Source organism: Siphateles boraxobius, unplaced genomic scaffold (assembly GCF_051911475.1).
Source record: "Siphateles boraxobius isolate OS27281-9 unplaced genomic scaffold, OSU_SipBor_1 9, whole genome shotgun sequence".
Classification (NCBI taxonomy): domain Eukaryota; kingdom Metazoa; phylum Chordata; class Actinopteri; order Cypriniformes; family Leuciscidae; genus Siphateles; species Siphateles boraxobius.
The window spans coordinates 29,263,378-29,277,794 of record NW_027509219.1 but is presented as its reverse complement, the minus strand read 5'-3'; the positions used below and the strand labels follow the sequence as shown (position 1 = coordinate 29,277,794).

At 35.5% G+C, this 14,417-nt stretch overlaps 1 protein-coding gene across 1 annotated transcript in view; it reads right to left on the bottom strand.

Annotated features, from left to right (window-relative positions):
* Positions 1 to 3,130: 3,130 nt before the first annotated feature.
* Positions 3,131 to 14,417, bottom strand: part of kcnn1b (potassium intermediate/small conductance calcium-activated channel, subfamily N, member 1b) — a 34,003-nt gene continuing 22,716 nt past the window's right edge. The window contains exons 5-9 of the mRNA XM_077222828.1: positions 11,543 to 11,684; positions 10,449 to 10,559; positions 9,895 to 10,022; positions 5,555 to 5,624; positions 3,131 to 4,293 (exon numbers count right to left, since the gene is read on the bottom strand). Of these exons, the coding sequence (XP_077078943.1) occupies positions 3,994 to 4,293; positions 5,555 to 5,624; positions 9,895 to 10,022; positions 10,449 to 10,559; positions 11,543 to 11,684 (751 nt within the window). The 3' untranslated portion in view covers positions 3,131 to 3,993. The remainder of the gene's footprint in view (positions 4,294 to 5,554; positions 5,625 to 9,894; positions 10,023 to 10,448; positions 10,560 to 11,542; positions 11,685 to 14,417) is intronic.

The following is a 14,417-nucleotide window of genomic DNA, read 5'->3' as shown; positions in this document are numbered from 1 at the left end:
TCAGTTCTCTTAAACCTGCACTTATTACTTTCACATCTGTAAAAGAATATAGTCAATAACATTCATGCACCAGATTATGTTCTCATATAACTGTTAAAATGATTTTAAATGAGATTAAGGGATCCCGATAGCCTCTTTTACTGTTGACACTCATCGAGAGAGTAACGAGCATGACAGCAACATGACCAAAAATTGCTTGTTTTACCCTTTATGAACAAAAAGCCACTCCAGCATTCTTAAAAAAATGTATAGGCCTACGGTATGTATAAATAATTGATAAATCCGTTACTTCACATTATTTCTGTGCCCTTGGCTGTGCTGAGAGTGTCCACTTTTAAACAAACCTGCATGAAAAATGAGCCAGGTTTATTTGTTTTGGTTCTTAAATATTAATAAATACTCAGTGAGTAAAGCTGGACCTGGGAGGAGTGTTGAGTATAAAGACACGCTTGGGGAAAACACAGAAAGTGCTTTTTTCCCCCTTCAAATATTAATGCAGATGGCATTTCCCCAAACCAGTGCACTTGGGGTAATACAACTTTGTCAGATAGGAATTCTAGTGTAAAACAGGCTTTGCGGCTGTGAAAGTTTCATGCAAGTTTATATTTTACAGAAAGTGGAGGATGAACCACAAACAACATTCCCTATATCATCTCACTTATTTATTTATTGAAGGTCTAACTAATACTGGAACTCATGTGGAAAGGAAATAATTTCATTTTTGGACATAATCCCCTAACAGATAAAAATGATTGCCTCTTATGAAAATGCTTTCACATTCTTATGCCTATAGAAACAAGGGGTCATCTTACCTTGTGGCTCATTTTACCCCAGTTTTCCCTATGTTGTTGAGAGAGAGAGAAAAAATTGTTAATTTGAATGAGAGGAAAAATGCAGGGAGAAATAATTTTCCAAAATCTTCACAACTTTCCGTGTCTGAGCAATTTCTTTTAAGCATAAAATAAATTGTATCAAAAGGCAGTGATTTCTGAGGAAAGTAAACCTATTTTTCAGCCTTACAACATTTTTGCAGTTCATTTTTAAATGTAGGCTATAGTGATATGCCACTAGGGTCTGTATGATTGTACAACCATTTGGGAAAGTGATCTTCATTCTGAGTAGCTATTCATTTGCATTTAACTGTATTTTGATCAAAAAAACCCCACTACAGTGTACAAAACAACGAACACTGCCATAACATTCCAGTAATTACACTTAAGTGCTCTGATGACATTTTTACAACAATTTAGGAAATACAAGCTGTCAGCCAATTGGCACGATCAACCAATCAGAATCAAGTCAGAGCCAGAATTGCAATTTGAAAAATGAAAAGAATGAAAAAACCATAAAAATATACATCACAATATTACAAGAAGGTTGCAATCCTTGCCTTCAAATAGACTAGTCAAACTTAATTTTGAGCCAAGTCAGAGTTAGGAAAATATGTATGGATGAAGAATGAGAGAAAAAAAGCACTTTAGTGCCTCATTCAGAGTGACCTAAAATGCTGTCCATTTCCTTCAGCACAAAAGTTCTTTATGGTTAAATGGGAGTAGGAATTGCTATTTATAGGTTGTGTCCCACATCCTGCATCATTACTGCTGCTTACGCTGTTGTCCTAAAATGGACCAAAGGGTTAATGTAAAGACAACATGTCTAACGAAGACAAAGTAGATAAAAACGCACTGACTAGGTAGTGGATTTGTTCATTTATTTCTTTATGTTGGAGCCCAGCATTAAGTAAATCCGCTACAGCTTGGTCAACAAGGCCAAAGACACACAGTAAAGGCAGTTTGCTGTTTTTCAAACCCGTAATGACAATCACATCTTGACATTTTCATTCTAAACCTAGAACTGGAACCAAATCGGTAAATTCATGTAAGTGGTAATGATATCCAAGTGTTGGATTCATCTCCTGTTGTTCGTTTCTACTTTTCGTTTAGGTGAATTTTTTTAAGTCTTTGGACATGGTCAAGGAATGCATGTTATCAGCTATGTTGCCACTCTGCGGAAACATTTTGTATATCCTCTACAAGCTATAAAAATCTAGGTAAATAATAAAAATGGAATCTCTGTTAAAAAATGAGAAAGGAAAAGAAAGGAAAAATGAAGAGAAAACCATCCCATCTTCATCATCATTTGCATTGAAACATGCAAGGGGGTTGGGTGTACAGTATTCCCTTCACATCACATCCCCAGGCTGTCTTGAAGATTGCTTGAGCTAAAAGAGCTAGAAGGACCCTTGGAAGCTCAGCCTGAATCTTGTTTAGTGTTGATTGGACATCTATTATTATGTGGCAGGCTCCTGTAAAACACAAAAGAGTCTGTCACAGCTCTTACTGGAAAAAGGTCTCTGAATCCCTATAGCACTGTATTGTTTATTTCTATAAAGAGAGCACTTGAAAGTCAACAATAGAAAGTGTTTGGTGAGTGTCCGAACACTGGACTAAATAAAAACATTTATCCAATGAATTAGACTGGCTTGAAGTGTTTAGTCTGCAAAATATGCATTTGAATATAATTTGTTAATCTTTGCTTGTTTTTAGAATTAACTAATATTTGGTTACATTTAAATATCTAGTAATGATTAATGGTCTTCCAAAGGCCCTTCCTCACCTCCTATGAGCTTGACAATTAAACAACAATTCTATAAGATTCTAGTCAACGGAATAGAATACCAGCTTAGTACTTACTGAATACTCCGCAGAATATGCGGTATTATTTTTGAAAATTCCATTGAATTTGCATTATTCGGAGTAGCATCCAGTTATCATTTGGAAATACATATAGCACTTTTAACTCTCTGGTATTTCTCACTTCGACTTCACTTCACACTTTTGATCCTCGGAAGTCAAATCAGAGCGCAAGCACACTTTTTTAATTAAATGAATGTACTATGTTTTGTTTAAATAATATTAATTCTTTAATATTTTGAAGAAATAGACTATAGGAGTAGACTATATTCACCTTAATTATTCATATTTATTTTTATATAAAATAATATTAGAAAGAATATTTTATATATATATATATATATATATATATATATACTGTATAGTCATAGTGGCTGATTGCCCTCCAAAATATGCTCTGTATTTTCACAGTTTTTATATTTCCAATTAATTTCCTATGGCTAATTTTTTTGACTGCGATGATCACAAGTGTGGCTATTTTTTTTAGACCCTTTAGCCTTTTTTAGTCATGCTCACATTTTATGTATTAATCTAGTAAGTGCAACAAAATTTACCAAGTTTCATTCCATTCCGTCGAAAAATTTTTAAAAAATTAAAAACGTAAAATTATTCGGTCTAAAGTGCCCGAACACCACCAGAGGGTTCATTAAATTTTCAGTAAAAATGTCTTATTTTGGAGTTCTAGAAATACATGTTTACGCTGAAAATAGAAGGTCAAGTCGAGCGCATTGCAGTCTGGGATACGGTATCAATGCAGTGCACTCTGGCAAATGTAGTAGGGTATTTTATGCACACAGAAATTTGCATACTGTACACTGTATATAAATATATACTGCAGCAACAGTAAGTAGTATGCTAGTATGCTAATGTGAACATAGCCTACATCTTCAAAAACTGACATGGACAGGAAGTCTCTCCAGTGACTTCCTCTCTCTCACATTTTTCCTTCCTTCTCAGTCCTCTTTATTTTCAAGGGTTTAGTTCCATTTAATGCTGTTTCCAAACTATATCTCTCTCTATATAAATCCATTCCACCCCCTGCAGTCTGAATCCAGTCCATACTATACAAGGGCTTTACAAAAAAGCTAACTTTAAACAGCCATACAATGGCTAAACATAAACCATATCTCTACCATGATGTGTTATTCATTACATTTTATTCCAGTGAGCTGAAGTTGTCATTCTTGTTAACGTTTTAGTACTAAAAGTATATTTAGCCGTGTTAGTTGATGCCAGAGGTGTGTAGGAGTGTGTGTGTGTGTGTAGGGTTAGAGTATGGTTTTGAGTGTGTGGGAGCGTGCTAGCCGCTATCCGAGGACGTGTGTGGTGCGGTAGAAGGTGATCTCCGTCGGTGCACGGATGACGCCCAGGAGCGTTCGGAGGACAGCGAGGAGGGTCTGGTGAAGGTGAATCCGCGCTGGGTCAGCCCGTCCAGCAGGTGTTGCTGTTGCTGCTGTATGGCTTGTGAGAGCAGGCCAGGCAGAGCCTGCAGACTGCTGTTTATGGAGTCCAGTTTTGCCTCTAGGTTACCGATCCGTTTTTCCAGCTCCTCGCTGCGCTCCTGCAGCTCTGAGACCAGGTCGTACATCACATTCTGCGTCTGAGGAAGTGATAATCACAATAAGTACACATAAAAAGACATGGATAAATAAGACTCACCCATACAAATGGTGTCCACTGGCATGGAAAAAACCTGCACATAGTATAAGCAAATTTTCTGACAAAAAAAAAAGGAAACATTCAGATTTTAAAAACTAAATATTTAAAACATAACATAATATATAATAATAAAAATAAAAAAAACATAACTGTTTTAGTCTAAAGTGACAAAAGACCACCAGAAGGGTTAATTCAATTTTGAGTAAAAATGTCTAGGAGTTTGATCTAGAAATAGATGGTAAAAATCACAGTTAAAGTCCCCCTGAACCGGATGTTGCAATCGACTTTTCTCCAGTGTTGTGACCATAGACTGTGACGCATTTCCAATTAAAACGGAATATTGAATAGAGGGCAGGGTTTTACTTTAGTGCACCTCCTCTCTATCCCTCGCTCATAGAAAACTGACAGTTGGAGGGGAATGTTTAAGGATATTCAACCCAAGCCGTCAAACTGACGTCATCAGAGAAGGAATGCCAGAGCGGAAGCAAATATTCAGGTTTTGGTTAAAGATCACCACGACAAACAATTCTTTTTTTGGTTCAGTGTACTAACTTGCACGGATGAATTCTTCACCACAAGACTAGTAATGTGCGCTAACAAAGTAAATAGGGTAAATTGATTTCATGACAACTCCCAGGCAATTTTCATGACGAAAATTCAGGTCGACTGCATTGCATTGTGGGATACGGTATTCAACAGTGCGCTCTGGCAAATGTAGTAAAAAAGTAATTTAAATAAAATGTATAATTTTTATATTATATTTTTTTATAAAAACAGTTTATATTGGTTTAGACACCAATGTTGAAAATAGTTGTGCTGCTTAATATTTTTGTGGAAACCGAGATATTTTTTTTCCAGGATTCTTTGATGAATAAAAAGTTCAAAAGAACAGCATTTATTTCAAACAGAAATCTTTTGTAACATTATCAAAGTCTTTACGGGCACTTTTCTATCAATTTAATGAATCCTTGCTGAAAAAAAAGTTAATTAAAAAAAAAAAAAATCTTACTGACTACAAACTTTTGCATGGTAGAGTAGATAATATAGCCTGTCTTGCTGAAATTAAAATCTACTAAAACATAAAAAATCTAATAGTCTAATACACACACAGCCACACAATCCTTACAGTACAAGACCATGCTAAACAACTAGAATGCAATTACTATAATTCTCCTAAGGTGAACAAGCAATACAGTACACACCTTTGCCAAGTCCACCAGTGTGTTTGCTTGGTCATTCAGCTTCCTTTGCTCCATCTTCACACTTCGCAGTCTGGGAAAAAAGAAGCCAGGGAGCAGGTGGACAGACAGAGAAAACAAGATGGGCCGCAAGGAAAGAAGACACACAGATATAAAAGGGAGGCAGGAGTTTATAGAGGAATGAGTGCAAAAGGAATTGCAGGAGGTTATGATGGGGTGTCAATGAAAAGAGCAGGGAAAAGAGGAAGAAACAGAGTTTGATAATTAGGCTGAAATCTAGAAGGTCTAAAGTGTCGCATTATGAATGTTTCCCCCGTTACATGATATGCCCACATGCAAACATTTACATTCCAGTTTTGTCCAGTCAGACATGCAAACTTATTCAGCCACAAGAGATAAAATGAAAAAGAAAGGATTGAAAAGAACAACAATTGAGGCATCGTCCAAAACTCCATAAGCATATGGATTCTGTAGTACTACCTCAAAGTCAAGAAACTGCGCTGCAGAACTTTTTAGATGCTGATCTGATGCAGATAGAAACTTTCAGCAAAGTGGAATGGACAGTAATGAAATGCAGTTAGACAACTATGAAGTAATAAAGGCATGAAATACATTATAATGTTGTAAAACCATGAAGTTGTTTTAAAGTCAACTGTTCTTTTAAAAGTCAACACAAGATTTTAGTTTGAAATTGACACTAAATTTGCATGTATACATATTTACATTTTTGACAAAACGCTAATCGCTGTAGTCCTGAATCAAGCCCTTAACAATAAATAATATATATAAATACATATAAAATCACAAGTAACTCATATAATTTTGGGCAGGATTCACGTGTAATTTATATTGTTAAACCTGAAATTCAATTAGGGTATGTATGTAGGGTACAACTTGACGTCAAGACTAAACAGCTCTGCTGTAACAAGAACAGTGTAAAATGTGTGAAAACACACCTCGAACACCACCTTTGTAAAGTCAGCATTGAGACTGCAGACAACAAAACTCAATGAGATGTAGCTGAAAACATTCATTTTATCATGTCAGAATGGAGCCAGTGTAACATGTGCAAAAAGATGAACTGAATGTGCTGGACACATGGTCTGTGGTCCATGGAAATGACAGATGTGCTAGTAGTGATGAATTAGCATTAACCTAATTTCAGTGCCTATGAACTCAGAAAGCTGACACCAGAAACTCTCTAGCTGGGAAACGTCTCCTCTAGGAAAGCATGGACAAAACCCGGAAGGGACAGGGAAGACGGCGAGGAGAGTTTTGTAAGAGTAGAATAAGGAACTTTTTGTCAGATCTTAAGAAAATGTCTTGAGAAAAATGCTTGTCAACGATACTCGCATGCAGAATATAAACATAACATGATGGCTTCTTCAAAAATTCCATAAATGTCTTCTATGGAGTTAAAGCAACCTAAACCAATCCCAACAATCCACTTAATTTAAACTTTCCCTCCCAACGAAAAATAAAAAACAAGTGTGAAAACTCAAGTGTGCAAGCTTTATGGAAAATAAAAGGTGGACACTTTGTACTTTTCCACATGTGCTTGTACTGTTTTAAAGATGAACTCTCAATTTTGGGAGGGCCAAAATTGGTCTGTTTTTTTTCTGTACCCAGACCTCCATAGGTCCTTGCACTCCAGATGAAATCGTTACCTTCTCCGCAGTTCGAGAAACAGAGGCCGATTTGAGTTTACGAAGCATTTCATGTGCAGATATTTATAGAATTTTATGATTGTATGCATTAGGCAAGGGAATGTTTATGTGGTCTCGTAAAAGTAAAGGCCAAATACATTATAAATTAATTGTTGTGCTCAGCAGTCGCGCTTTCACTTTGACTGCATGCCAAACAAAAGCAGGACTGGCGATTCACATCAGAGAACCTATAACACGGCCAGAAAATGTTACTGCACTTAAAGAATTAGTTCAGCCAAAAATTTTTATTCTGTTCATCATTTAATCAACCTTATGTTGTTCCAAACCAGTATGGCTTTCTTTGACAAATTTAGCATAATGCACCGGTCACTCTTTTTTGTGAATACGATGCATAAGGACCAGATCATTCAACTTAATTTAGAGTAATTCATAATTCATTCACAAATCAGTATGACATACACATTTGGAACAACATGAGGGTGAGTAAATAATGACAGAATTCAGATTTTTTGGGTGAACGGTCCCTTTTAAAAGTAAATTAACCAAGTGAGAGGAAACGAGTACCAAATGCTGACTTGTGTCTAAACGTCTCATGCAGTCTCTCAACATTCACATTTGGTATTTCTCTAAACGTATCTCGATAAAAATTATTTGTAATAGATTTGTGTTTGCAAGAAAACACTGCAGACCACCAGACTAGCAGATTGTACATGGTGGTACGACTAAAAAGGATTCAAAGTGCAGTGTTCTTTGGAAATCTGGTACAGGCTAAATGAATGAATTTCGGACATTGTGGCATCTGATAAATTTGAAGCTGAGAAGATGCGAAGAACCTTTCCTTTCAAGTACCTTAACAGGTTGGTTAACCATTCAAATCTCATTTGTCTAAATATCATTAATGGATATCAAGTCTAAACAAAAATGATGCCCAGCTTCAAATATTTTTGAATGTTCAAATGTTCATCATGTTGGTTGATATTGCTGAATAAGACTTGTAAAAATGAAAAGAGGTTCCAATGGTAAGGAAAGAGAGAAGACATGACTTACTTCTGAGCTCTGCAGTGATTTAAGGCAAAACAAATGGAACACAGAATACATTTTTTAAAAACCTCAAGTTGCACACCACACCAAAAGTAAAAAATAAAAAAATAAAAAATATGTCAATTGATTTGCATCGCCAGACCATTTAGCAACATTTTTGTCTCCCTTCAATTTTTCATGGCATTTCCATAAATAGAGAAAAATGCTTTATTACTTTTGCATGAGCTGAAGGTGAACACTATTCTGTCCAGCACATATTCTGGATGAGCTGAGAGCGAGTCATGTATCCAGGTTACGGTCTACAACACCAGTGATATTTCATTATACTCTATACCAGTTTCACACTAAAAAAATTATATTCTGTTGAACATTCTTTTATATAAGAAGTTAAAGATTATTATAAACAAATTAAATTAAAGCAATGGCAAGTAGCCTTCAAATATATATCAATTACTGTTGCTTCAAGTTTTTCCAAGGAATTAACTATTCCAGTAAGCAGTCAGTTATAAAGAACAAAGGAATAATTAATAGCAGTGAGTGGGTTTTGTTTTTTCTTGCCAGTATTATTGTTTGATTAATAACATCATAATAGCCAGAGGCAGGCTGCATTTACACTGTAACTTCCAATGCACTGGTCCGATATTGAGACAAATCTTTTTTTCTCTTCTTTTGCCTGTTTACATTCACTTAATACAACCCGACTGTCTTTACATTAACATCTCGCCAAGACAAAAGTGCATTTGGTCATCTATGCGCACAAATATGTGGCTTGTTCAATAAACTAACCCTAATCCTCACTTCTTTTATTTTCAACATCATCTTGGTACTGAAGTACTGCGGAAAGCCTAGTCTAAGCCATTCTCAAGATTTCAGCCCATGATCTGACAGGTAAAACTCACAAAAAATTAGGGATGTGCCCGAAGGCACGGAAAATGAATAACGCATTCTACGGAGAACCTAAAGGGACATGGTTAGGCTTACTGTGGTAGTCAGTTACACAACAGTACATTAGAGATGACTGAAAGGGCGATGGAGGAGGATTTAGTGCGCAACAGATCCAGAGCGTCATTGACAAATATCTTATCTTGTAAAATATGCGGTCAGTACCGGCGCTCCCTATACACAGAGTGCGCTAAGTGAAAGTAAAAAGCAAGCATTAAAAAGCCATTTTTTAAAAACTCGGCATATTAATAGCGGCTTCATGATACCCAAAAATGATATACAATATTATTACCCAACTGTATAATTGCGAGAGAACGCAAAATCTCATTCAATCTCATCTTTTTTTTTTTTAAATCTCCATGTCCGTTTAGGGGCTCCGTCGTACACAATTTCCTTTCTGAACATGATATTCAGCTTCGGGCACATCCCTATAAAAAATGCTGTAAATAATTATAATACATTAGGAAGGAAATATGAGGTTCAGTCTATTCAGTCTGAAAGGTTCAATTCAGTTTCCAAAACTCCATATACAGTTTTTTTATGTGAATAGATTCCCAAAATTGGAAAGAGTAAACTTGAACTAAATCCAGTTTTAAATGACCATAAATTTTAGATTAATCTTTCATCTCATTTACAAAAAAGGTGGACAGCAAACGTAGCAATACAAAGATTAAATGTTGCGAATATACGTACTGGTGAATGGCCTGTAGAAACTTGCGCTGATGTTTTCGGACCTTGGCATGGTCAACCTTCTTCACGAGCTTTGTGTGTTTGTAGATTAGCCATGTTTCCCTGAGTACATTAGCAGCCGTGTTTTTCACCTGTCAGCAAATGAAGTTCAGTTTAGAAGATTATATTAAATATTTATTTTAAAACATCAGTAGAGCTAGACAGAAAGAAGTACAGGTACAGTATTTTTGGAACTTTGGAATTTTTTGAACTTACAGCAACATTACAATTTTAAAGTGAATACTCATGGTATACAGTGTTAAGTGCTAGTTGTAGACACTGCATGTTCTGGTGAATTAGAGATATGGGTGAGATATCCTTGCCAGATTTTGTCTAAAAAATTATATCATCAAGTGAATGTTGGCTAGTTTCCACAGCTTATGCACCGTCAACATTTGGCATTAAGTGCTTTTTGCAGTGAGCTTGACTGCTCCATTTAACACTTATTTTATACTTGGTTGTTGTTCACTTAGCTATAATGTTATGTCAGTTAATATTGTATATTAAAACAGGCTCACTCTTTTGCAGAGTTGAGTGTCCATCATAAAGTTATGGACATGCTTTTCAGCCTTGGTGAGCTCTAGCTTCCGGGCTACGACAGCCACCACTAGCGCAGTGCAGCCGGCCCCCTGAAAAAAAACACAGACCACAACAAAAATCTTAGACCCTGTCTACACAAGATGTGTTTTGGTCGATCGGATCACAAGTAGACGAGGGAGACACATCCTCGTTTACAACTGGTGTTTTAATCCATCTCTTTTGTCCACTTTCAACCACTTTCTTCGAGGGAAGGGTCTATAGGCGATAAATGCATGTTTTTTTTCAGATCTTTCGATTTAATGTAACTTACAAAGTAAGCTTATGCAATTTACATATGAACGCACATGGAGATGATGAAGAAACAAGGAGCAGCAGCTTTTGTTTCTGCTCTGAAAGCCGCAAGACCACGCTGAATGCGGTGTGTGCGTGTTAGAAATTAGAGATGGTGCTTGGTATGTTTTTCATCTTTTTTTGTCCCATAATGTTTATGGATTAGGTCAGTAGGCGGACAGTAGCCGGTCTTTTTTGGCTATTCGAACACAGGAGCATCTAACCTACGAAAGCAATCCGGTCGAATGCATTTTCAACTACCTCTGGAAGTGGTCGAAAGTGGATAAGCTCAAAACGTTTTAGACCCCGTTTACACCTGTATTTAGCGTCATCCACTTGTGATCCGATCGACCAAAACACGTCTTAATACCAGGTGTAAACAGGGCCATAGAGAGATAATTCAGAAAGCGTTTTATATATACAGCTCCTCTATAAAATGGCTTCACAGGTTGACTATGTTATGGCTGAGTGGATATTAATCACTGTAAAAAAAAAATGCAGATAAACCCACAAGGATGTAAATGTCACAAAAACAGAATTTAATGCAAAACATGAGTTGCATTTTTTTATTTTTATGAACAGTTCCTTCCCAGATTGGCTTTATGGAATAATGATGTTATGGGTGAGTGGACACTAATATCTGTAAAATATATGCAGATAAACTCACCAGGACATAAATGTCTCAAAAATAGAATTTAATGTAAGACTTGTACATAATTAGTAGGGTAAAAGAGAGACGCACCATGATTCCAGTAAGGAGACACACTCCCTTCCCACAGTACGTGTTAGGCACCATGTCACCATAACCAATAGACAGGAAGGTTATGGAGATTAACCACATGGCTCCCAAGAAGTTACTGGTGACTTCCAGTTTATCATGGTATCTGATGAGATAAAATAACAAGAAAAATAAAGCTGGGATTAATTCAAAAGAGTGATTAATTAATACCTCATAGAATCAATCTCAAAAGAGAAAAAGTTAAAGGTGACTCCACTACGAGTTTATAAAATAAAAAAGCACATTAATTAAAAATATAGAAATTTTAATTAAATTTAAATTGATACAAATTATTAAATATAATACTACATTTATGCTGACAAAAAAACAAACTTGAAAAAACTTAATAAAAAATTATTTGTTTACAAAAAAATTAAATTATTTAAAAGGAAAATAAATAAAAATGTAAAAACATTGAAATAAATGAATAAATAGAATTGTAGCTACATTTATGTTGACAAAGAAAAAGAACCAAAAAATTATAATAATTCTCATAGCTCATTACAGTAATTCGGACCCCTACTTGATACGATGTGCTGCTGCAATCATATTTTCATAGATTTTTCCTATACTAAGCTATTTCCTATACTAAGCTAGCTATACTATTACAAAAGCTATTTACAAATATTCCCCTGAAATTTGAACAGCACTGATCATGGACACTGCTGCAGGGCTCAAGCATAAAGAATGACCTGTCCGAATCAGCGGCCAGGTACACTTCACATTAGGGGTCTTTGAGAAGCCCAATTACATTTGAAGGGTAATCTTAAAAATGACCTAAAGTGGAATATCAATAAGTATTGAATGCAGCAGCATATATCAATATTCAGGCCTGACCGCACTGGATAAAAGGCGGACAGCTCAAATATAAATCAAGGTGCCTTTGTGTACATATTTTCAAAGCAGTGGTGTCCATATTCTGCTCGAATGAACGAGAGGGCAGCCAGGGCCCATTAGATGGCTTGCTCTTCTTCCCCCAGAGTTCTAGCTCGGTATTATGTGGAGAATGCGTCTGTGTAAAACTATTGTGGAAGTCACAGTCCATTACACAAGCATAAAGAGGGTATATGGAAAAACATGCTGGCAGTGTAACCAAATCCAAAGCTGCCATGAACTCAGATAATGCACTGGTCTGACAGTATGGAGCACATAAGAGCATTCAGGCAGTTGATTTCAACAAAGGCACTTTAGCATTATCTCAAATCAGAGAACACTTGTTCCGAGAGTTTCATTTGTACACATCAAAGAATCTTAAACATAGATTCAACTCTTACAGAATTTTACCAAAGTAACCACAATGCCCACCACTTACTACAGTAACTGCTACTGGAATAAAACGGTGTTAATTTGATATTCGCCGCCGCCATTATCATCAAAAGTAAACCGAAACGTTCCAAAAGCTTCTTATAGTGTTTGTACAGCAGAAACAAAAATAACAGTAACTATGGTATTTTGGTGATACTGTGGTTAGTTACCATGGTAAATTTCTGTTAAGGGAACAGAATGCCACCTATGTTGATTCTTTCAGATAAAAACATTCATAACAAAACAGTCCACACAGTTCAAGAAACACTCGCCGCAAACACCCTTAAACAAACAAAGGATAAAATAATTAAAAAGTGATGAAGATGATGATGTCAACGTTTCAAAACGAGGACTTCCTTGGCCTCAAATCCATCTTCCAACAGCATGAACAATCCATGTGCTGACTACGGGGTAACTCTACATTTATGTTCATGTGAATCAATCAGTAAGTTTCCAGCTTCTATGTCCATGAATTTAACTGAAGACTCATTAGCTTGAGTGCTATTAAATGAGGCCTGTCGACTAGCCTGCCGACAAATGATTTAAAGCGAGGAGGTAACTGAGGCCATTTAGAGGCGAAGTGAAGGGAAATACAGTTTCAGAGGGTTCCAAAGGTAATGATAAAGCACCTCTCCATTCCTCCGACAGATTCATCCACTGTAACTCTTACACAGGACATGACAAAACTGAAAAATAACAAGCTAGCATGACACCTGACTAGCACATTAGCTTAGTTGGTGTCCTCAGCACTTTCTCAACCTCAGTGGAAAAAATCATTTTCTAAATCTGTATTTTTGTCTTGCTTTCCAGTAACGATATGTAGGCATGCTTAAAACAAGATACATTTATCTGAGAAGCAAAACTGTATAATGAGAGGCCAGTATCATGATGTTTTTTTTTTGTTTTGTTTTTTTGTTTTAAGTATAAACACCACACATTTTTTCTGATTTATTCTCAAAACAAGAAAAAAGTCAATGAGGTAGGGTAAAAATCTACTTCATTGGAGATATGAGTTTCACGACTATGGACGCTTTTATTGTTGTAAATGGTGAGACTTTAGACTGCACTTTTATTTTGTATTTTTTTTAACCTTGTTCCAGATCAAGTTTTTTAGACATAAAATATAAACAATCATCATAAATATAGTATTTTAAAACATATAATGATCACTTATATTATACACTTTAATACTTTTATTTATTTTATGTAAAAAATATAATTTTATTATATTTATGTAATTACCTTAGTGTACTAAATTACTATGTAAAACAAAACAAAAAAACTAACACAACCATGCTGTAATATTGAGTGAGGAAAAAAGTGTGAGAAGTGAAAGTGTGAAAAAGATACTTAAAGGAGAGATTCTGAAGTTTATGTAAAAATTAAATTAATTAATTAGTTGGATCATTTAAATAATTATTTTCAATGTTAAAATATTAAAAACCATCATAAACCATTTAAATCTATAATAATCAAACAAACATTTTAACATTTTTATATCTTTAATTGACAACTCAACCATATTGTAATTATG